A 23,253-nucleotide genomic window follows, 5' to 3' on the forward strand; every position below is an offset into this window, starting at 1 on the left:
AGAACATACCCATACCTACTTATCCCAATCTTCACCTTACCTCATGCTCATCCAACATCCAACATCCAACTGTATCACACAAGTACAACTCATCCTGATACTTTATAACTTTACTAGGTTGAAGAGTGTTTACTGAAATTTGCACTTCTCTGCTTCATTGGTCAGAATTCATGAAAAGCTTATAAACCCAAAGCTTGCCTGCTTTATCTTATAGTATGTCAGGTGACAAAGAAGTTATCAATTCTCCTTACAAATCTCACTTAATTAGAATTAAAAGCAGTAATACACGTTATAGAACCTCCCTGAATTCAGCTGTCTGATGGAAGAACGTTAACAGGACTAGCAGGATCTCATGCAAGGCAACAGGCATACCATCTGTAATAACGCTCCAACCAAATTTCAGTTGTTGTCCCAGCTTGCCAGCTAAAAGGAAAAACCCATCTACATTAAGATATCCGAGGCATCCCTCCAAACTACAGAATGGCAGTTGTTGTACTACTTACTATTTATGAATGTTAAACATGGTAGTTTTCTCAAGTTGTTTCCTCTTTGGTGGCTCTCAAGACGAAATCTAATATGTCTTTTAACCAGTTGGTCCATACATTTGCAAATAAATCTTCATAGGAAAGAATTAAATGCCAAAAAATGGAATAATAGTACAAATGGTAACTTACAGTAAAATATGAAAACATTTAGACATAGATTTTCTTTGCATGTGACCAATCTGCGTAAATCACATGATAAATACGATGCAACATGGCAAAAGTCAGCTTTTAAATATATAAAATGGTTTTCTGTATCTAAAAATGGATCTGAAAATGTTCTGTAGATTACAACTGGAAACCAGGGTTCCACCCTTTATATGGTCATTATAATGAAATATTGTCTGAGGAGTATCTGAAAATATTCCTTGAAACTGATTTACAGAACATGTAGTTGTCCTCTTGCATACAATATTGTACAACAGAATTACAATTTCTTGCTCACCTAATTCTCAGAGAAAACTACAATTCAGCATGTGCATTTAACAAAATCCCTATAGTAAAATAAAATATTGTACAGAATAATAGTTTTGTGCCAATCTGCAGTAATGTAACTTTTGAATTTGCAGACCTATGTGAATATGAATTGACATTTTCAAACCAATGCTGGTCAAATGTAACCTGTGTTTTCCTATAATTTCATTTAGGATCCATATTAGGACAGATTCTGGAAAACTTTCATAATAGTATGGGGTCTGTGATTGTATAAATGCACAACTTCTCAAACTCTTGCGAAGCAAAGGTTTTACCAGGTGAAATCAAAATGCAGTTTTACACATTCTTTGAGTAAGGTATTTTAAATTTCTTCTCACAGCCACACCCCAAAAAAGGTACTTTGTGAACGACTGCATGTTAGGAGAGTACTCATTTCAAACTAAATGTATAACTAACATTTAGATATCTGATAATTTTGAAGAACCACACATACAGTTAATATGTCACAGGAATATAAGGAAGAGCCTTTCTGTTGATGTTGGGTTTCAAGATAAGTGTGTGGTATCTATTGTTATTGAGTTGAACTAATGGACTTAAATTAGCTCCCTCTCACATTATCAATCCTAATTTTAATATAGACTATTGTAGGATATAGTGAATTCATTTTCAGATATAAGTGGATGTTTGCAGGTAACTTCACTGGGAAATTTGTATTCTATTACAATGGTTTTCATCATATGACAGGGTGGACAGATAATAAGCACTCAGACAATTCAGGCATCAGATCAGCAAGCACATACACGTTTCATTAACAATGCTTCCAATTTTCTCAGACAATCCTGAGTGTGTCTCAAAACCTTCAAAATGTTAAATATCATACTATATTTTTTATGCAAGAAAAGAGACAAACTCTCTTTTTTTAATGAGTACAATTAATCTCTACAGAAACATAAGAAGAAATGTTCTATTTTAGCCACAGCGGGAAGGCTTCGTATTCTTCTAAAACATGCGTTTCATTTCAGCCATAAATTGTATCATTTGATCCAGCAATTTCTATATTAGATTCTATAACACACACTTTGAATATGGCTCAATAAATGATTTTCCAATTTTAAAATCTAGAAAACAATAATTTGTCTTCCTGACTCTTTCTACTTTTCAGGCCACCACCTCAGTGCCTGAATCATTTCATGAGCTTTCCTATATGTCCAGTTAGGATCAAGGTAATTTTCCTTTACAGTTCTCTTTTTGATGACTTTATCCAAATACTAGTTTTGTTCCACCCTCTATTTACATTTAATTTTATGTTCCTGTTTTTGCTTAGAATCAGTTCTGACTCTTACTCCTTAAATATATTAAAGGTTTTTCTCACTGCTTCCCAACACTTTTGCTTGCTGTCTGGATCATTGCCTTGTTTCCAGCTGGCTCTCAAAGACAATTCATAATCCAGTGTCTTTTTCATGCATAAATAAGCTATGTTTTTTTTTTCCCCTGATACCTCAGACTTTTAAAAAGATGTCTTACAGTTAATATTTTGAAGGTCTTTAGATCCAAGAGACAAATGTTACAAGTGATGTCGCAATTCACAGTTCTTCAGTAACTTTCCAAATTCAAATTATTGTTTGCCATGTATGCCAAGAAGTACACAGCTCCACACACTATTTTTTGCGGACCCTTCCATTACACCCAACATGTTTTTCTGTCTCATGTGTCACTGCATGTGCCACAACTAGAGCTACATGAGAACTATCTCTGCTTAACAAGCTTTGGTAGGATGCAGGTTGCTCCTCTGCTACATTCTTTGTCAAAGCTGTTATGTGAGTTTTGAAACCGATCTCTTCGCCGGAACTCGGGCCCCCAAAATAACGCACCTGTCAGATGCTTTATCTTCATTTCTGTACCCTGCCTGGAAGCGTATTACTGGTGTATTTCCCTTTTACTTGGGGAGCGGTAAATCCTCTCATACATACTCGTAGCTGCCCTCCTCTAGTTACTTGAAAATTACTGAAAATATGAAGTGCTTCTTAAATAACTTGTCAGAAATAAAGCTGCTTTCTGTCGTCCTTTGCCAGACACTCATTATTACAGACATATAGGAAAGCAGCGTTTAAGTCTTTTCCAGCTGTCCTCCACGTTCCCAGAGTTTGGACATTTGGAGGACTTTAACTGTTACATCTTTCCACTGGTGTGTTGGGTTTTGTTTGTTTGTTGGTTGGCTGGGTTTATTTGTTTGGGTTGTGGGGGTTCATTTTACTCCTGTTCTTCAGATGTCAGTCAGAGGGGGGGAGCCTGACAGCTGGGACTTTCACTTCGTTTCTCAGCTTGAAATGACCGGGATGAAGCTTTAAGACGAGGCCATCATCAGAACAACCTCTGCCGAGCGCCTCTTCAAGAGCAATTCCTCCCTGAAAGGCTGTATTTTGTTTGAATCAGGCCGGCTCCACACGTATCCCAGTCACTTGGGTAAGGCGAGTGCTGCCACCCAGGCACAGGCAGGGAAAGGCAGCCACAGCTCCGCTGCAGGACGGAGCAATGGCACAGCGCCGCGGCAGCAGCACAGAGGCACTGTGTACAGGCAGAGCAACGAAAACAGCAGCTCGGCAGCTGGGGGGGGAGATTCTCCTCTTTTATTAAAGCCCGGAAGACGACGTTAGACCCACGCTGGCCCAGGCCTCGACAGAAAGAAACCGACTTTCTCCCAGACACACCCGCGCCGCTCAGGGCTGCCCCGCATCCTCAGGGCCGCCCCGGCCCATCCCCGACCCCCGGGACCCCCCACCAGCCTCGATCCCCCCCCCCCCGGCCCCACTCACCCCACGCCCCCCCGGCGGCGCCGGAGGGCTCCCGCAGGGGGCGCCGCAGCGCCCGCAGCACGGCGTCGGGCGGCGCCGCCACCAGGCGCTGCCAGAGCCCCCGCGCGTACAGCTGCGTGGCGTGGGCCCGGCACAGCGGCAGGGCGCGACGCAAGAAGGCCGCCAGGCGCCGCAGCGCCGCCGCCGCCTCCCCCGCCGCCGGCTGGGGCGGCAGCGAGCCGGGCGGCCGCCACATGGCCCCCCGCCGACGGCTCCGACGGCCTGGCCACGCCGCGCCGCCCCCCGGCCGTGACGCGGTGGCGGCGCGACGCGGGAGGAGCCGCGGAGATGGCGGCGGAGCGCGGCGGGTCCGGCCGTGGGCGCGGGGCCGGGGCCCGCCGAAAGCGGCTGTGGAGGCCCGCCTCGCTGCGCGGCGTGCTGGGCAGCCTGCAGGAGGGTGAGCCGCGGGGCGCAGGGTGAGGGGCACCGGGGGTCCCGGGTGAACGGGAGGAAACGCTTCGGTACCGGGGGTGGCAGGGCGCCGGCACGGGCTGCGCAGTCTCCTCCTCTGGAAGAGGAGGCTCAGGGGAGAGCTTATTGCTCTCTACAACCAGCTGAAATGAACTTGTGGGGAGCTGGGGGTCGGCCTCTTCTCACAGGTAACAAGTGATAGGACTAGAGGGAATGGCCTCAGGTTGCGCCAGGGGAGGTGCAGGTTGGAAATGAGGAGACATTTCTGCTCAGAAGGAGCAGTCAGGCACTGGGACGGGTTGCCCAGGGAGGTGGTGGAGTCACCGTCCCTGGGGGTGTTCAAGGAGAGGCTGGGCGTGGTGCTTGGGGACATGGTTTAGTGGGTGACGTTGGTGGCAGGGGGATAGTGGGACCAGATGATCTTGGAGGTCTTTTCCAGCCTTAATGATTCTGTGATGCCATCTTGCCTGCCATGTTCTGGGGACCCTGCTGGGTAGGGGCTGCAGCAGGCGACCCCCGGAGGTCTCTCCCCACCTCAGCCGCTCTGTGGCTCTGTGAGCACACCATTTCCAGCCATGCGCTCCGGACACTCAGTGACGATTTCCCATTTTTCTCTTTCCTTTGAAGTTGTGTGTTGGAGAAGGAAGCGCCTTTGGAAGCAGGCTTGGATTTCTGGCAGTAGCCTATGCAAACGTAAAAATAAAGTGATGTTAAAAAGAGTGTCAGGTTGTGCAACATGTCACTGAAATTTCAGCTTTGGGGAAAGAATCAAAGGTCAGGGCAGATTTGGGCTTGCTGCTTTTAGAAAAGATTTGGTCACAGTGTCATCAAAGGCAGTGCCTCTTAAGGCTAATGCACTCAAAATAATATTAGGAAAAGTATGCTGGACTTCGTGTTGGTAAGTGGTTATGTATGAGACTGAAACTACCATTGGCTTTGTTTCTTTCAATGGTAAATAATTCTATGATGAAGCATACTTACGAAATTGTAGAAAAACTTCTTGGACAGATATAGGAAGAGGGTAGCTAGGAATAAAAAATACTATTTTTGTGGAAAGATATAATGAAATATTAATATGGCGTAATAACGTATTAATAGTTTAGTAGCTGAGTGACTTTTTTCCTGGGGCATTATGGCTGTGCAGGCTGCTTAAGCAGACAGTATTACTCTATCAGTGTTGTCTTGACACCGTGAGTAGAAATGTATTTTGGAATTTATTTTGATGTGTGCGAAGCTGCCACAAGTAGAAGAGAAGTGTTAGTACATCTTTTCACTGGATTGAAAAAGCAAAGGCATATAATGTTCCATATAAATTAAATGTCGTGTTTGCGATGGTGTGTTTTATTAAGAGATTAGGTGATAATTTTCAGTAAATCTGTAAAAGCTACAGTGCTGCATTAGGAATCAGATTTTTATCAATGTTTTTCCTTGAATTTTTGACAGATCCTAATGAAAATTTACCAAAAGTAGTGGCTTTTTCTCTTTGGGAAACAGCATGGGTGGGAAGTGGTCCTGGCAACAATTTGGTTTGGTACTACTTCAGTATGGGTGTATTTGACTCCCTTTTCCCTTGCGTTTTCAGGACAAGGATTTGCGTTTCAGAGAAAACAAAAGATCGAAAGAAAATACAGGAAATTATTGAAAAAGGAACGAAAGATCCATTCACCAGAAGATAATCAATTTGTTGATGCTTATCCGGAGCACTTGAAACATCTTTACCTAGCTGAGGAAGAGAGGCTTAAGAAACAGTACAAGACACGAGATGATTCAGTTTTATCAGAAGAAAAACTTAATAAAGCAGTAGAGTAAGTTTTTAAAATATGTCTCTAAAAACGAGTAATTGTTTTCATCCTTAAAAAAATATCTTTGATCTTACACTTCACAACTTGCTTAACTGAAAAGGCTGTTAAGCCTTACATGTTTTTCTGAATTGTTAGAAATTTTAAAGATGTAAGTTTGTTGTGTTTGCATCAGAATCAGAAAACAAAAATTGATGTCAGAGAGGTAAAATGAAAGTTACCATTGCACTTCAAGGATTCAGCTCAAGAACAAGTAAATGTTGGCCATTTTTTTTGGTATTCAGTACCATATCAACAAAGACAAAAGCCTGTGTTTCAGGTAGTGCTCGTTTCAGTCTACAGAGAAATTTGGTACTGTGTGCCTTATGGCAGGTTTGTATTCCTAAATTAAGAGAAAAATAAACAAAGCCAAAATAAATATTTTCAAATACACATGTACTTTAAAATACAAATAAGATACTTATTTGTATAGTGATAGTTGAAAGTGGTTGGTTTCTAGCAGTGTCCCGTAGTGTAACAGTCTAATATCAAGATCAAGGTGCACCAAAGATTAATTTTAATATTCCCATGTGGCCTTAGAAGATGAATATGTTTCATTGTCATCTTCAAAAAAGAAAATGTGATGATATTCTGTTTGGTGTTGTAAATACCTGATATTTGTGTAGATTTTTTGCTTTAAATTAATTCTTCGTATTTTTAAATTAATATCATTTTTCATAAATATTTTTTACATTATCTTTCTGTTCCCAGTTTGATAAGTTGTCTTCTTCATACTGCATTTTTTTCTGCTAGAATGAACAATATTATGTGCTGTTATACTTTTGTGATGTAGCTTGTTTTTAACTACAAAATTAAAAAAAAGAGATGTAGTAAAACCTTATATGACGTAGTAAAGTGTTCTTGATCAAAATTTTCATTTTAAATAATAGATGTCATAATAGTTTTCCATTTTTTTTTCTATTTACTTAAAACAGTTTTCCAGTGTTTTTTTTTTTTTTTAAATGTACTTAAAATGAGTGGGAGAAATCAAACGGAGTGTTTTGTTTGAGGTCTAATAAATGTCAGATGATTTAATGTATTTTTCCTGTTTGGCAGTAATTCCCCCTGACATACTTGTTAGGTTTGTCAGTAAAATGAAAAGCAGTACTCATTCAGATCTAATTCTATTATAGCAGTGTTTTTAAACAATATTTAAGTATGGTGACTGAGACAATACCTTTTTGTCACTAGTGCAAGGAATGCTCTAAATCTTTGAATTCCAAGGTGTGTCTTTACATTTAAACTTTCTGGGGAAGAATACATGAGAGAGTGGGGGTGAAAGGCAGTAAGATCTAAACCCTGTGGTGGGAGAAGGGTCAAGTTTTGTGTGGAATAGGCAGTTAATTCACAGGGGTATCTGAGATAGGACTGGTGTTTTTCTTCAAACCAGATTTTTTTTTTTTTTTAAGTTTGCTTAACCTAAGGTTGTTGTGATTATAAACCAAGTTAGTAATTCTGCATGAATGTGGCTGCTAATCTGGGAGCTGGGGTGAAGTGTACGGACTGTTAAATAGGCTTCAGTGTTCCGTGGGGATGAAAAATAGGACTTTGGCTGGATAATTCTATTAAAATATTATATGTTGCAATTCAAGTAGTTTTGCGCTTCTGAGAAGATGAGGTGTCATTACATGGTATTGCCACAAGATGGAGATAAGAATTTAATAATATTTATTTTTTCCCTGGAATAGGAGTATTCCTGTATGAAAGTATGAGCAAATGTCTTCACTTAGCTTTTTGATTTTCTGTCTGAGAGCTCCTAGATGATGATAGTAAATTTTCCATTTTTTTAGCATGAGCAGTAGACTAATCAAAAGCTCATTCTGTGAACAGTTGTTAAATACCTAGCAAAGCTTGTGTTTTTCAATTGATCATGTGTGAAATGTTTGATACCACACTGCTTATGTGATGGATTTATTGTGAATCAGGAAATAAATAAATAAATAAATAGAGAAATCCACTCACAGTAGTGTGTAAATCTGTAAATGCCAGACAAATGGCATTTTTTTTTTTTTTACTCTTTTGTGAAGGATACCTGCTCAGTTACTGAAATTGGGAATGGATATAAATTCAGCCCCTAATCTCAGAATTTTTTCCTCTCGCAATGTCAGCATGACTTCTCAGGTTCACAGTCTTCTGACAGCTAGTTGCCCTCATATCTGCACTTGTGTGCGTTTGGACCCATAAAGAGATAATGCAGCTTCAAGCGAGAGCATACAGTTTCTCAAGCTCAGAAGGTCTTGTATGATGGGGGGAAAAAACTCTTCAGGCAATGCTCAGGCTTCATGGGACACTATCCACATGAAGATCCAGCAGATAATGTGTGTTACTGAAAATTCTGTGCAGTCCAGACTTCAGTATGCTCAGGCTGAGTTGCTAGATGCTCACTGCGTGACGTGCAATGCTGTTGGGTATGATATAAGTGTAGTGCAAGTAGGTATTCATACAATGTGGAAAGATGATCTTTGCTTCTGAACATAATCTATAAGTCTGTATTTCTAATTAAATTCACCAAGTATGCAAAAAAACAGTTGAAGGCTATGACTGCACAGTGGCTATGGGATATATAGTTACGGGCTGTCAGCAAGCAGACATATTTAAATTTCATGTACTTCTTCTTACAGGTCAGTTATGACTGAAGAGAAGTTCAAGAAAAAAACATCAAATCAGAAGGCAAAAGAAGAGTATGAGAAAATAAAGGCTGAGCGTGCTAAGAAGAAAGAGGTAAATCTTAAACAGATATTTTGGGATTGTAGAGAGACTGAATTGCTCCAAATAGGACCGTAGGAGGGGAACATAGGTATTCTTTCAGTCTTACAGCTTGCCAGTGATACTCAGGCATGCAGGTCTTTTGAATTAAGACTCTTGAGTTCTTACTCTCTTTGTCTTGCACTTTCTGTTAGATGGATTTTATTAGGTTATTTGGTTCATTAATTTTCCTTGAAACAGTACAGGAGAGTTGCTTGAGAGGAGAGGATAGCATTTTTTAGTCTTATTCAGGATATCTAGGAAAAACAAGCAGTAGCTCAGTGCCACATTAACATTAATCATTTGTCTGTAATACTGGTAAGATAATCACACACTTTTTCCACCATGTTTGTTAGCAAATACTGTTTTTGATGTTGTTATTTTGGGAAAATAAATAAGCGTAAAGATAGTTCTAGCTTCCACACAGTGTAAAACTACTGGGATTTAGTAGAGGTGAGAAAAAAACACAAATGTAAGTAACACGTACTTAGGTAAGATGAATGTTCTCGCTTTGAATAAGCGGTTGGTTGGTGGCTTAAATACATGTTTACAACAGTGTGCTAAGTAGCAGTAAAAATTATTAGAGAGTGAATTATGAGTAAGCTAAAGTTGATATTACTCTTTTTTTTTTTTTGAAGAAAGAATAGTGTTAATCATTACTGTGGTAAAATATGCAAAGCATTCTGAACAGAGAGATATTATCTGTTCAGAGTTTTTTTTTTGTTTGTTTGTTTGTTTTTCCCCAGACTCCTCTTAGATTTGTGTTTAGAAATATTTTGGGGGTTATTTCTAGTTAATTTTATATTCCCACATCAGAGAGCATTCTAACTATTTTTTTTACATCACAGACCCTATCTGTGCCATGAAGACAAACATAATTGATAAACTGTCATCTATTAGGATGTTCTTCAGAAACGTCTGCCTTTGTGGTCAGCGTGGTATTGAATTTCAACAAATCAGCTTTACGAGAAGAATCCTTTAGTCTGATTTGTGATGACTTTCCTATTTTGGTAGGACATGATGCAAGTGAAGGAAGCTAGTTAGCTTGCTTGTTGTGAACGTTTGCCCAAATTACTTACTAAAATTACAACACTAGAGAAGGGGCTGTGAGCTCTTTGATAAAAAACAAACATAATAATTATCCATATAGAGTGAGTGCCTCCATTAGTATTTTGGTTGCATGCATGCAGTGTTCTCAAGAAGTAAAGTGTCTACAACTGAAAATTGTGTTAGTCTTTTTTCTGTCTTAGTAAAGACAGCAGTCTGTTTTACTTTGGAGAGGACAGGTCATGTCATTTTGGTTCTGATTAAGCTGCCCGTACATAATGCTGCTTGTGATGCTGTCCTGGTATCACAAATATGCCCACTTTCCAGATGGGATGTGTCCCATATCTCATCTGCCAGGCTCATGCACACGTGTCTGGTATATTAGCACATCTTTGTCTTTGGCAAGACATTTACGTGGGGGCAGCTGTATCAAACTCTTTCCGTCTCTCAATCAAAAGGAGAAAGTGGAAATTTTTTGGCACTCTAGCCATTAGAGAAAAAAAATAAAGGAGTTCATTTGGCAGAAAGGATGTTGTACATTTTTAGCTGTAAATCTTTATCATAGGATGTTCTACTGAAGACAACCTGGCTCTTCTCTTAAAGCTTTAGGCAATATAATATGTTTTGATTTCACTATGCTCCAAAAGAGAGTCTTAATTCAGCTTTTAAGAGTAATGGTCTAGTGTCAATACAACATCTAATTGCCGGTGTTTTTACAAAAAGAAATGATACTGCTTATATATAATGTAATTTTTTTCATAATTGTCACTCTTTATTTCATTTTAGGAAGCAGAAAAAAGAAGACAACAAAGAGAAGAAGCTCAACGGTTGTACAAGCAAAAGAAAATGGAAGTTTATAAAATATTGAGTAAGAAGACCAAGAAAGGACAGCCAAATCTAAACTTACAAATGGAGTTTCTTCTTCAGAAAATACAACAAAATACATAAATCTCTGCTTAAGTCTTAATGACAGGTTTTGAGTTACCTGTGGACGATTTATTAAATGACTTCTAATAAATAATGTCTTTTTTTTCTTCTATCTAACTTTTGATGTTGGCTTGATTTATCTCATCAGTCCAATGGTGGACTATATTCATTCTGAAAATATTTATTCTATCTAGAGAGTCAGTGAGACCTGGTACCTTGAAAATAAATGGTCTATATTTCTAAACTTAAGTTCTGTTAGCTACGTAATATCCTAAATTCCAAATCGTTAGAGCTTGGGACCATCTACATCTGCATTGTGTAAAGTATTTGTTTTCTAGCTCTAGTAGTCACAATAACAGGAAGTGTTAGTCACACTTACTGGAGTGGAGTAAAATGAGAGGAGTAAAACATGACATAGTTGATACCTTATGGACTGCCAAGGCTAGGAGTATTTTGTGGACTGTTGGATCAGGTTTGGCACATGAAAGAACATAAACTCTACTCAGATGCATATTTATCATTCCCTACAAAGAGTAAAAATTATCAAAGGTCAAAAAGTGCTTTGAATTTAAAGATGTAGTAGATTTAAATCATTTTTGGCACAAAGGATATATGACTTTTTTCAAAAACCAAATATGTGTATGATAAAGATTATTTAGATATTAAAGTAAGGGTTGTCTTGGAAGAAATTTCTCAGGACATTCTCTGTAAAATTTGCAATACTTTTACAGTATTACAATATAATTATTTAGAAGTCAAAGCAAATGCAAAAAAATCCTTATTTAAAGTAAAAAGGTATGAACAGAGATATAAATAAATTTCAATTGTTTGAAAAGTGCTGTTAAATGAAGAATAGGAGTTGTCTAAAATGCTTCTTATTTCAGTATCCTGAGGGTTTTTTCACACTTTGCAAGGCTTTCCATCTTTGCTGTGGTATCCTTTAGGAAAAACTGAAAGCAAGTCCTAAGACAGTATATGAATGTGGGAGACTTTTCTTGAAATGGCCATGTCCTTTCTTCTAGGAGAGAAAGGGAATGTAAATTTGACATGCCAATATTGTTCTATGCTTTACCTTCTGTGTTTTCCTGAAAATTGCTGTAATTGGCAATTTTGACTGGCTTTGAGCAAAAACACTTAAGAGGAAGAACAACCATTTATCAGTAGTGCACAAGACTTTCAATGATAGCTACATCTAACTTGTGAATAACACAAATACCAAAAGAATTTGTGGTTGAAGTTCATCCTCTTTTTGTTTGCATGTGTCTGTTACCCTGTGCGATTTTTTAATACTCTAGCTAACGAAAGCACAATGTTAAGCACGATGTTCAAAGTTGTCACCTTAAAAAGACCTCTCAGTTTGCTGTCAGTTCAGTTACACCTGCTGGGCAGATATCTGCAGTGATGTCAGGTTTCTACTTATATAGGAAAGATTTCAGAAAACTACAAGTCTTACACTAGTAATTCATTGATCAGTGGCCATCCTGGATTACCGCTAGCACTGTAGACTGGTATACCATCTGTATACCAGTACATTTTTAGAGATGGTGTATAGCTGTAAAGCATTTGGATGAAGTTTGAATGATGCATTTGAAAACCAAACGTGTTTCATGTGTTAAATTTAGTGAAAACTTTACTGACAAAGTATTCCATATGCTTGATTCTTCATGGGGAGTAGCGTAGATAATAGGAGGTGGTGAATTAATAGTTTATTTCGTGATACAATTTTCCCATTTCTTGCAAATTGACTCAAATATATAGTGTAACCAGTTAGCATTCATAATTCATTCAAGTTATTTAATACCTTTACATCCTACCCTCTTTAGCAACAAGAAGACTCAGTTGATGATGTGTGGGAAAGAACAGACTTCTCTCTAAAAAGCAAACCCTATTTTTTCATTCATGTTTTTCTTCTCTGCTTTTGTTAAGGATTAGAATTTTGTTAAGGATTAGAGAGGAATTCAGGATACATAGTGTCTGTTCCATGATATTGCTCATAAAAGGTAGAATGATGCAAGATTAAGCTTTTAACTGTTGCCCTTCTCTTCAGTCTTTCTACTCGGAGGTGACAGGAAACAGACCACTGGTTTCCCTGAAGTGGCACCTGAAAATGCCTCCCTTTCTTCCAACAAAGCTTAAGACAGCCTGATCAGGTAGAGCACTTAATCAGAAACTGCCATGGTATCTGACCTTAGCCCCCATCATTTCTGGGTTAAAGTAGGAGAGGGAGTTTGTCGTCTCACCTTCTCTCCATACCTTTATTTGATTTGGAGATAAGGTTAAGGGGGGCTGAAGAAGAAAGTTAATTTTCCATATTTCCTCACACTTTACTTTGCTGATTACCATGAAGTAGCAGCCCAGGACAGTGGCAATTAGAAGCACGTACAGTCCAGTGTCTCAGCTACTTCCTTTGCCTGCAGTCCTGCAGTGTGAAGCGCCTTGAGATAACTCAGCACCACTGGAAGGCAGAGATGCAGCAGCAGTAGCTCTGAGTAGCCCAAGATCAGGCAGAGTAGGGACTCGAACATTTGCTTTCATTTACAGAGTAGCACTGTAACAGCTGACCCATCATCTTTTTCTGGAGAAAAGCATTGAGAATGGATGGCAGGAAAGGTTTGAGGAAGGAAATAAAGAGCTAATTAATTCTTTGATCTGGTCATCACTAGAAAAAAAGTCCAATGTGAAAGATATAAGTTTATGGAGGCTATCTGTAAAAGCTGCTGCTTTCAACTCTTAATTTGAAATGGATGAAAAGTTAGTTCAGTAATAAAGCCTTATAGTAGGCACAAATGATTTCTGTACCAAGAAATGTTCACTCCTTGTACTTTTTTTTTTTATTATTATTATTAAATGCTGCTGTGAATACGTAGTGAAGATGTGGAAACATGAAAAAGAGGCACATAAGTCTTGCCACAGTTCTTTTTCTTGTCACACACTCAAGTTCTCTCTTCTCTAGCAGTTTGTTTTCTGCTCTCTGAAAGCTGCAGATCTCAAGTAGTTAACGTCTCTCATGTACGTCCTGTGAGTACAATGAAGTGAAAGGGATAGGGCTGCACAGTCTGAAATCTTACTCTTTAAATTGGATATTCGATGAATGCAGGTAACTTTAGACATCTCTTTTTTTCTTTTATTATAGACTGGTGAAGCTGTGAATTGGAAATAATGGGGGAAGAAACCATTAGGTACAATGCATCCTTTTTTCTTTTTGGTTCTGTGGAACAGAATGTGAAGCTTCCCAGGCTCTTTTGCAGGTAACTTCTTGGGAAATCACAACAGGAACATAAATGGATCGTCTCATTAACTGGTCTCGAAGGTACTAGGACTTTATCACTCTGTACCCATCTCAAAAGGTATATATTTTGTGCTACTAAGAGGAAAAAGAAAACAAATACTTTTCCTCCTTTAAGACACTTAGAGAAGCTTTGGAAATATGGGATGATCTAGATCTTTTAATCTTTACAATCCGATAAATTATGCATACACTAAAAATTAGATAAAGAACATGAAGTTAAAAACCTGATTGTAACCTTAAAAATAGTTGTTTAAAATCATAATTCAAAGAATTTAGAAGCAGTTCTAAAAGGATTAATGGGCAGAAGTATTGTGAGCATAAGAAAGGAGGAAAGGCACTGTATTTAATAAAATTAGTGAGGACAGAGCTCTGGAGTACCAATTTCCAGAATAATTTTTATTAGCTCATGTATGCCTTCTGGAAGCTGCTGAGTGAATTGTTAATAATGAACTGAGAGCCATGTAGCTACCTAGCTGGCTACTCTAAATAAAACCATTTTGGCGTTGGAGGGTGGGTAAAAAAATAAAAATCTGAAGTGGTTCAGTCTGAACTCTTGGTAAAAGAATTGTTGGTCCATTCACAAAGCTCCTGTGTAACTGGACCCACAACCTATCTTTTGTGCACAGCTTTTGGCGTGAACCTTGTTGTCTTCTAAGTGGTTTTCAATTAACAGTAGCCAATCACTATTTTCAGGACTGGATTTGTTTCTCTATTTTCTCAAATTAAAGATTATCCACCCATTTGTATTTATTTATTTATTTAGTTTTAATATCTTGATATCAATCCAATAAGGAAACATGCAAGTCTGCTGAGAAACTGTATTTGAGGATCCCTCTTTGTGAATTAGAAAATAAACATTAAAACAAAACCAAAAACTGTTATCTTAATGTTTTACTAACCTATTCAGTCTACACTTACTCACTAGATAACATGATAAGAAGTGGCATATAGATTTCAATTCCAAATATGCAAAAATACTGGATTTTATTTGGTCTTCTAACTGCTGTGAGATGGTTTGTGTTACAAAAACATCAGTGCTAAAAGCAGTAAGAATGTTTCTCTAAGCAGAGACTTTGGTTTCTGCCCACACTAGGCGCTCTGGTGCTGGAAGCAAGGACCTGCAGATTAGGTGGTTATGGCGACGTTGCACCTATCTGCTTATGGACTCTCAGGGTGGACTAAAGACCTGCTTGGTTTGCTCCTCACTGCATAAATTCGGAGCTGAACAGCAAACAAATACCTTTATTTTTGACTTTTATAGTTGACGGTTTATGAGAGCTGATAACTGTGCTTTAAGACTGTCCCTCGAAGCTGAGGAGCTGTTTTGGGACATAGAATAAATGTGCCGTTTGTTAAATATACACACAGCATCGAACATTGGTGTCTAGCTGGTGTTAGGAGGAGAAATGACGAGTTCATCTAGACCGTGATTTTATCCTCAAATCATTTAGTTTGTTTTCATCTGTATTAAGAGGAACGTACAATCAAAAGTAACAGCAGGCTGCTGCTGAGTGGTTCTTTTACATACTTTTAGCATTACGATTGCTTTTATCAGTTATGTTTCGGTAGTCCAGGGGATTAAGGTGAATTCTGGAGATTAATAGTCAGAGCCTAACCTTTTCATTTGGGTCCTCATATTTAATGTGATCGTAGTGGCTAAACCCTTTTCTTCTTGAAAACTATGCAGTAACTAAAAATTTTCAGTGACGAATGTGACTTGTATCATGAAATTGTACAGCTCGTGTTTTCAGATGGGAAGCAAAACCCCAAGTGCACAGAAAGGGAATCATCTGGTTAGTTGCGAGTGACTTCAGCCCATGCTGAGGATGACAGAAACTACAAAATGGATATGAATTAAGAGTAGCGGTTCTGTAGTTACCAGGAGGATTTCATTTTGAAGTAGCTGTAGCTGTCACTGGTAATTTGGGAAGCAGTGAACAAGTAGAAGCCTTATGGAAATAAAAGCAGATATGTGCATTCAGGACCATGGATACTAATTCATCTGTGGTAGCCATAAATAGTACAAGTGTTCAGACATACAGCACACAGGAGTGCCTGTAATGCAGTAGTGTCTGTGCTCTGTTCTGTGCATTGAAGGTTTAACAACATGTGAGATCCCAAAACAAGCATATGGTGCAATACAGGCTTGGCTTGCCATATGGTATTGATTGATTGTTCATATGAAAATCATATGAAATCAATCATATGATTTCATTGTTCCTGTGTTTATTACTTGGAAAAAAACGTAACGGACTGACAAGAATATTTATTATTTTTGTTTATTTTAGAGGTCAGAGTTTTACATATGGTAATGCTGCCATGTAGTGAAAGATGTTCTGAGATGTGAAAAGTAGTAAGGGAAATAACAGTCAAGGAATCCCTGAATATTTTTTTGAGAAATTGAAGGTACATTTATTTGACCTGTTTTAAGAATTTAACAGTAACTTTCTTATTCTAATGTTTTCAAGGTTTTCTGTGGTCAACGATACCATCAAATGTCAAATAATCTCACCTCAACAAAAATCACAGATAGGATTCCTAAAGATGTATGTATCCATAGGGAGTTTATGGTGACTAGTTCTAACATTTAGACCTCTAGAGTTCGGCGAGGTGAATTCTACCTCGTGTCTTGAAGAAGCCTTTGCAAGGGTCATTTACAAACAACATTTAGTTAGAAGTCCATCATTCACAGTGCAGTTCTGTTAAAATTCATACTTAGAGAAAAAAAAAAAAATTTTGAAGGGTAAAACAATCCTGGACCCCTGATGAGTATAGAGGAGCATACTGTGTTCCTCAGATCTCTTTGAGCAGGAAGCTTTGATTTTGCCAATGGCAGTTTCTCTCTCAGTCCGTCCGTCCCCCCCCCCCAGCCATTTTTTTTACTTAACCCATAATGATTTACTACAAGGATTTTTTTTTCTTTTCGTTCCTTATGTGAAATAATAAAGTAGCAGGACTTAAATTAACTGCCAGTTGCAGATGGAAAGTACATGTCCTACAATTGCTCATCCTAATCTAGAAGTCAAAGACATGTTGATTTTAAACTGGAAATAATTTTCCTCCTCTTTAACATTAAAAAGACTTAAACTGTACTGTATATTGTAGGTCAACAGCTTACTCACAGCAGTCACACATATGGCTTAGATTGCTTTAAGGAGACCCAGGTGGTAGAACCTGTACAGTAACCAGATAATGCTGGTTTGCAGTAAGACCTTCATGTTTTATCAGTTATTAACACGTATGTTCAGTTTCTCTTACTGCCCAGTTAAGTTAAATGAAAAATAAGGTAAAATAGATAATTATGATTTTTTTTTTTTTTCAGGATAAAATCCGGTTGAAAACTAATCAGTGGATTTTTCAATTTGTTTTTAGTTTCAAGGACCAGCTTTACTTTTATATGTAGAATTACCTACCAGACTTACCAGGCTAGCACTGCTAGGTGTTCATTCCCTAAGAACTGCACACACAAATTGAGCATTTATAATTAAGAGTCTTAATTTATGTTAGTTACCTACACCAGTTTGGGTTTTGCTCTCTGACAGCACTACAGCTGTATTTTTGTTGAGGATATTCCAGAGAGGAATGGAAGTACACTGATGAAAGTACAGCCACAGGTGGCTGTCTCATGGTAGGAAATTCATCAGGTTCCAGCTTTTAGGGTTTATTGTGCACGTACAATCCGCATTCAGTGCACATGCAGTGTGTCTGATCTGGCCCAGGCTCACCAGAGTTGTGGCAGTAAGTTTCATGGCTGATCTGTACTTGTATGGAGCGCTAGGAGCTCTTAGAAATTCTACTGCATGTTCTACATACGTGGCACAAAACTGATTTGCTCAGCATCCCTGGCGTTTGGCAACACAGCATTCAAATCTTCATCCATGCTACTGGGTAAAAGATTTCAAAAAATACGTGAAAATTTTAGATCTTCAAACTTCATCGGATAATAATACTGGGTAGAAAATGGCCACAGGCACCAAGTATTCAATAGCTTTTTCTGTTAATAAACAAAAAGGTATGCTTATTTTTCATAATTGTACTTGTTTTTTTCTTCAGTGCCCTTTTTCAGTTTCCATCATATTTTCTAATGATAGCTTAAAAAATAGCAAATTTCTGTGCTTAGGATCATGGTGCATATATCTGCTGGAGACAGGACATCTCTCAAACATAAAGCTATAATATGTGATATTTTATATTCCACTATAATCATTAATGTGCTTTTTTGTCATCTCAGAGAAATATGCTGTAATATAATTTTGGCTTTTGAGTACAGCACATTAATTTCATTCTCCAAAGACAATGCAGTGAAAGCTTTTTTTTTATGGTGTTTTGATTTCTTCAGTTAATGGTCCATCTGTAGCAATGATAGGTTTGAAAAGCATAAATTTATTCTGTATCACTGATATTTATGATTACTTATTTTTAGATTACTTATTTCACTTTTGGTATTTATTATTTTTCTATTTTTTCTTTACAGGTAGTATAAATAAAACAGGTACCTTAGGTGAAGAATAGTATTTGGATTAAATTAGGTAGACAGAGATTCTTTTAAAATGCTTAATATGCTTAATAAAATGCTTTAATATGCTTAAAAATGTACTTAGTGGTTGATAAACCAATACACATTAAAATACAATTTTTTAAAAAGTATGATTTTTTTAATTGTCATATAGGTGTCAACATGTTGAATTGCACTTCAGATCTAAAAGCACAAAACTGTATTTCATATGCACTCTGCTCAAGATTAAAAGAGTTATAAATTACACATCCGTATCTCTATATAGGTATCTGTAATCAGTGATCTAATTTTCAGGAAGAGTCAGACTTGCAGCAGCTCCTTATGATGCTCTTTTTTTTTTTTTTTTTTTTTTTATAACTTGTTTTCCAGACAGTAGTGTTTACTGTTGTAAGTGTCATTTTAAAATCAATTACATACACCAGTTTGTGGTAATTTCATTCTCGGAGCCCAAAAGTGTATTAACTGTTGGTCCCCCATCCTTTTTGCAGTATTCTTCTCTGAAGCCAGTCTGTTCTTTAATGCATGGAGATAACGCGTGGAGATACAATGATAAATTGCCTTTGCACTAAGAGCAATAAATCATGCTGAAAATAGAAAACGCTTTGTATTTAACAAATATTTTCACTGGGAGTGCACAATGAGGACAAAACACAGTGCCAGCATCTCCCACTTCTGCATGGTACTTATCTCCCTAGTACAGCAAGTTCTCACAACTCCAGGTGCAGAAGTGGGGGATAGAGAGCCCTTCCAGCCCACGTCCACACTTCCCATCTCAGAACAAGCACACTTATGAAGGGACTTCACCACAAATTAGTGGGGCCTGAGCATGTCCTTGAAGTTAATCATGCCAAGTTAGAGGAACTAAAAAGGGAAATGAAAGGCTACCTGGTTCATCTTCTGACCTTTCATGTTTTCCTTTTTTTGTAAGCTAGAACCTAATCAGATTTGCATTTATTTCTGGCACATCTGTTTTTCAAGGCACCACACCTGACTGCACCACAGAAGCAGAAGAGCAGTTACGTGGCAGTCTGCAGGCACAGTGGGAGCTCACCGGGAGCATTACCAGGGGCCTGTGTTGGAAGCTGTCTGAAACACCATATTTTTGGGTTCATTGTCAGATGTCAGAATTAAGCACATTTCTGTGGGAATCCTAAGCCAGTGCTCGTGGTAAATTGAATAAAAGAGGAATATTTCATGGAAGTTTTAAATTTGAAGTAAATTCTGAATAACACTCATGCTGTCAACCTTTGCACTTGATGAAATCCTAAGGTTTTTGAATAGAAAGTGGACCTAAAATTAATACTCTGTGGATTATGAAAATAAAGATTGTTTGCCAGCTTTCTCAGTTCTGAAAGGTACTTTGAAAAAAATAACAACCAAGCATAAAGACGCAATTCTCACAGTAGCACTCTTAATTTTTTAACATTTTTAATTTTCTGAAGATGTTGGGCTATATTGTAGACTCTTTTAGGTCATTGTCTTCTTCGGCTCTGGATTCACAAAACAAAAATGTGTGTGGTGAAGTTACAGTATTTACCATTTAATGAAAAACTTGTGATTGAAAAGCAAAAATAAAAGTCAGAAATGAGTTCAACTTGAAAGTATAATGTGTAGGTAGCACTCAAAATGTTTTTTTTTTTTTAATTTAATTTAATTTTATTTTTTATTTTTATTTTCAGAATGTTATTTGGCAAGTGTGAAATTAAGGTGCCTTGGACCTTAGTCAGCTGTTAATAATAATAATAATAATAATAATAAAAAGTACAGTCAGTTTGGATAAGGTCTCTCTCAAAAAGCTGTAGTCTCTTAAAAATTAGGAACTCGATACAAAAATATTCCTTCAATTCCTTCAGCCTGTGCTATACAAAAGTCAGAGTAGATGATTATTGTAGGTCTTCCATGTCTGCAGCTTGAATTATTTTCTAAACGTTTGTGGTATTACTCCTACTCTGCAAAAATCTAATTTGTGCTGAAGACTACAGACTTTTGCATCTGTTAATAGTTGCAGATTAATTACAGGCTGAAAAGCTTTTCATTATCCTTTAATTTCATTGTCTTTTAATTTCAGTGCTATGGTAGCATTAATAAATTGTAAACAGTGCTTTGACAACAGTAACAGGGGTAGTGAATGGGAAAGAAGAGAGATTCTGGGGTGGTTTTGGTATTAGACATAAGAGGTAAGGAAGATGCATTCATGGCTGTGATGGGGCATCAGAGGAGTTTATTTTCTACTTCTTAAACCAACATGGAAGAAGAGATCTTGTACTTCCTCCTGGAGCAGTGTTTCCCTAAACTGCCTTTTCTTGAAAAAGTGTTAGAAGAGCGCACTGCCTATACGCACACCTATGCTCTTAATGAAAAGCAACATTGCAGGAAGTTGGGAACACAACAGAAAAGAAAGAGATGGAAGGGGAAGACAAAGGGGAGAACTGATAACAGTCTTGTGACTCTTAATGTAAAAAATACCAAGAGTATAGGTATACGTGAACCACTGCTTTACAAATCATTGTGTGTGTGTAAATATTCTAAATTATTAATGCTTGGTAGTAAGACCAGAGCTAGTTCTTCCACATGAAATAAACCACCTAATTTAACAAAGAAGCTCATGTTTATAGAACTTCATTTATCGTACACATTTCAGGGTATAAATCCAAGACATTTATTTCAGTTTAAAACAGGGATGCCATTGCAAATAGATAAATGATCTCAACTGGAGAAAAAAAAACTGTAGAAAATACTTTTTCTTAGTATGAGTGTACAAAATATATGCTACAAAGCAAAGGGTTATTTCTTACCAAAAGCTAGTAATATAATCTATTTTGTGCTTATTTAAAAACTTGAAACAAGTTTCATTTTTTTTTTAATTGTTTAAAAAAAATTAAGTTTTCTCTGGTGCCAACTGAATTTGGTTGTTTCACGATGACTGTTTCTATAGCAACATCAAACTTATTACGTAGATAATTTTTTAAACAATTTAAACATCTCAAATTTGTGGTAATCTAGCTCCAGAGGGTAAAATCAAATACATGTCTACATTTCAACTGAGCCAATCGACAGAAAAGACGGAGTAAAATAATTTCCAGCACCCTTGCTTCCACTGGTACTGCATGTGTGCAAGCAGTGTTCAGCGGCTCTTTTGGTCTTGGTTAAGAAAAGGCCGCTGGGTGGTGGCATGGAGCTGAATTTCGTCAGGAGACAGCAATTCATAGGTTAATAAATGTTAAAAAAAAAAAAAAAAAAAAGGAAGGGGCATCAGGCATCAAGATCTAGACTGCTGGACTTGTTTAATGAAGTCTTTAAGGCTAGATTATCATTTCAGGTTGGGCTCATCTTAAAACCCAGTGGTCATAGTTTGAAATTAGTTCCAGTATTAGGGAATCCATGGAAAACTGTGAACTCTCTGGATATAATTCTTATTTTTCATTTTATGCTGTCCACTTACAACTTTGGCTAAATCCTGCTCTATCTTTGCTGGTTAGATGAACGATAGTGCAACAGTTACATACAGACTCACATTTCATATAAATAGAAGAAACCATAAGGTCTTGCATTATAGAGTGAATTTTAGTATTTTTTTTTCATTCTCCTGAAAGCTAATTGCCAGTTTATCAACACTTTTCTCTTAATGGGGGCATCAAAGCTGAGAAAGGCCACGTGTTCCACAAACCACTGAAAGCTGCACCACACCTCGTTTTCCACTACATGCTACGCTCATCCCATGCTGAATAAGGGACTCGGCCACAACCCCCCAGCTTCTCATCTGAGCTTGCTGCACTGCTAATAGCATAACCAAACACCTTTTCTTGCAGCAGAAACTGAGCAGTCGTAACTCCACAGCTCCCCTGAGCTCAGCTTTCTCCTGCAGGTGCTGCCAGCAGTGGCTGCACATTCCAGTGGCACCAGTGTCACAGGCTGCCCAAATGCTCACCAGAGCCAGGGGGGCCTCTGCTCCTGAGCACCAACCTGGAATGACACATTGGATGTGCCTGCACCCCCCTGCAGAGGTTCAGCTGGAGGAGCTACCTCAGCAGGGCTGGGGACATCACAGACTGACATGGGGTTTGAAGGGCCAGAAGCAGTCTATTGACATCCTTTACATAAGCTTTTGATGGATCTGTGTGAGATACTGGTATTTGCTGATCTCTGCCAAATCTTCTGGTTCCCTGAGTTTTGGACACCGTTTCAGCTCAGCCCTATCTGCCAGTTGTAACGATGATGACAATCTGCCATCAACTGCTCCTTTGTTGATATATCTCAAAGAAGCTCAGAATGAGGTCTTCTCTGTGAGAAGGAAACTGTGTGGAAAGGAAAAATAAAGACCTTTTAGAAACTGGAGAAACAGCCTTGTAGTCAGATCTAGGTTATGAAAGTGCAAGTGTCACAAAATTGGGCTTCATAATTTTGTCTCTAATTGGCTATTCTGGGCTCCTTCTCCCTGAAAAATGCTTGGAAAGGTCTCCAGAGAAATTCTAGTTAGTCGATGAAGTCTTAGCAAATATTGAAGCATCTGTAAGATAAAAGTCGGTTTCCCAAGATTAACTCAAGGGACTGATGTGCTCCTGCAGTGTTGCTATGGCTCTTCTTCCAGTTGGTTCGCTCAGACTTCTTTAGCTAGGCACAAAGACAGCCTGCAGTCAGGATGTGTGCACCT

General features: G+C 38.1%; 2 protein-coding genes across 3 annotated transcripts in view; one reads left to right on the plus strand and one right to left on the minus strand.

Moving 5' to 3' along the window:
• Positions 1–4,025, minus strand: part of METTL25 (methyltransferase like 25) — a gene marked incomplete at its 5' end in the record, with an annotated part of 63,032 nt that extends 59,007 nt beyond the window's left edge. The window contains one exon of one of the 2 annotated variants that reach the window (XM_080575710.1): positions 3,791–4,025. In XM_080575710.1, coding sequence (XP_080431836.1) covers positions 3,791–4,025 — 235 coding nt within the window. Of the gene's footprint in view, positions 1–503; positions 3,735–3,790 lie in introns of those variants that run through there. The other variant, XM_080575711.1, reaches the window with a different exon arrangement.
• Positions 3,510–10,914, plus strand: CCDC59 (coiled-coil domain containing 59; the record flags this gene model as incomplete). Its single annotated transcript, XM_080575704.1, has 5 exons — positions 3,510–3,546; positions 3,648–4,226; positions 5,823–6,045; positions 8,700–8,799; positions 10,657–10,914. The coding sequence occupies 5 exons, from the start codon at positions 3,510–3,512 to the stop codon at positions 10,816–10,818; spliced, it is 1,101 nt and encodes a 366-aa protein (XP_080431830.1). The 3' UTR covers positions 10,819–10,914.
• Between the last annotated feature and the right edge of the window lie 12,339 nt (positions 10,915–23,253).

The sequence above is a fragment of the Anser brachyrhynchus genome, assembly GCF_964034855.1.
Source record: "Anser brachyrhynchus genome assembly, chromosome: 1".
Classification (NCBI taxonomy): Eukaryota; Metazoa; Chordata; class Aves; order Anseriformes; family Anatidae; genus Anser; species Anser brachyrhynchus.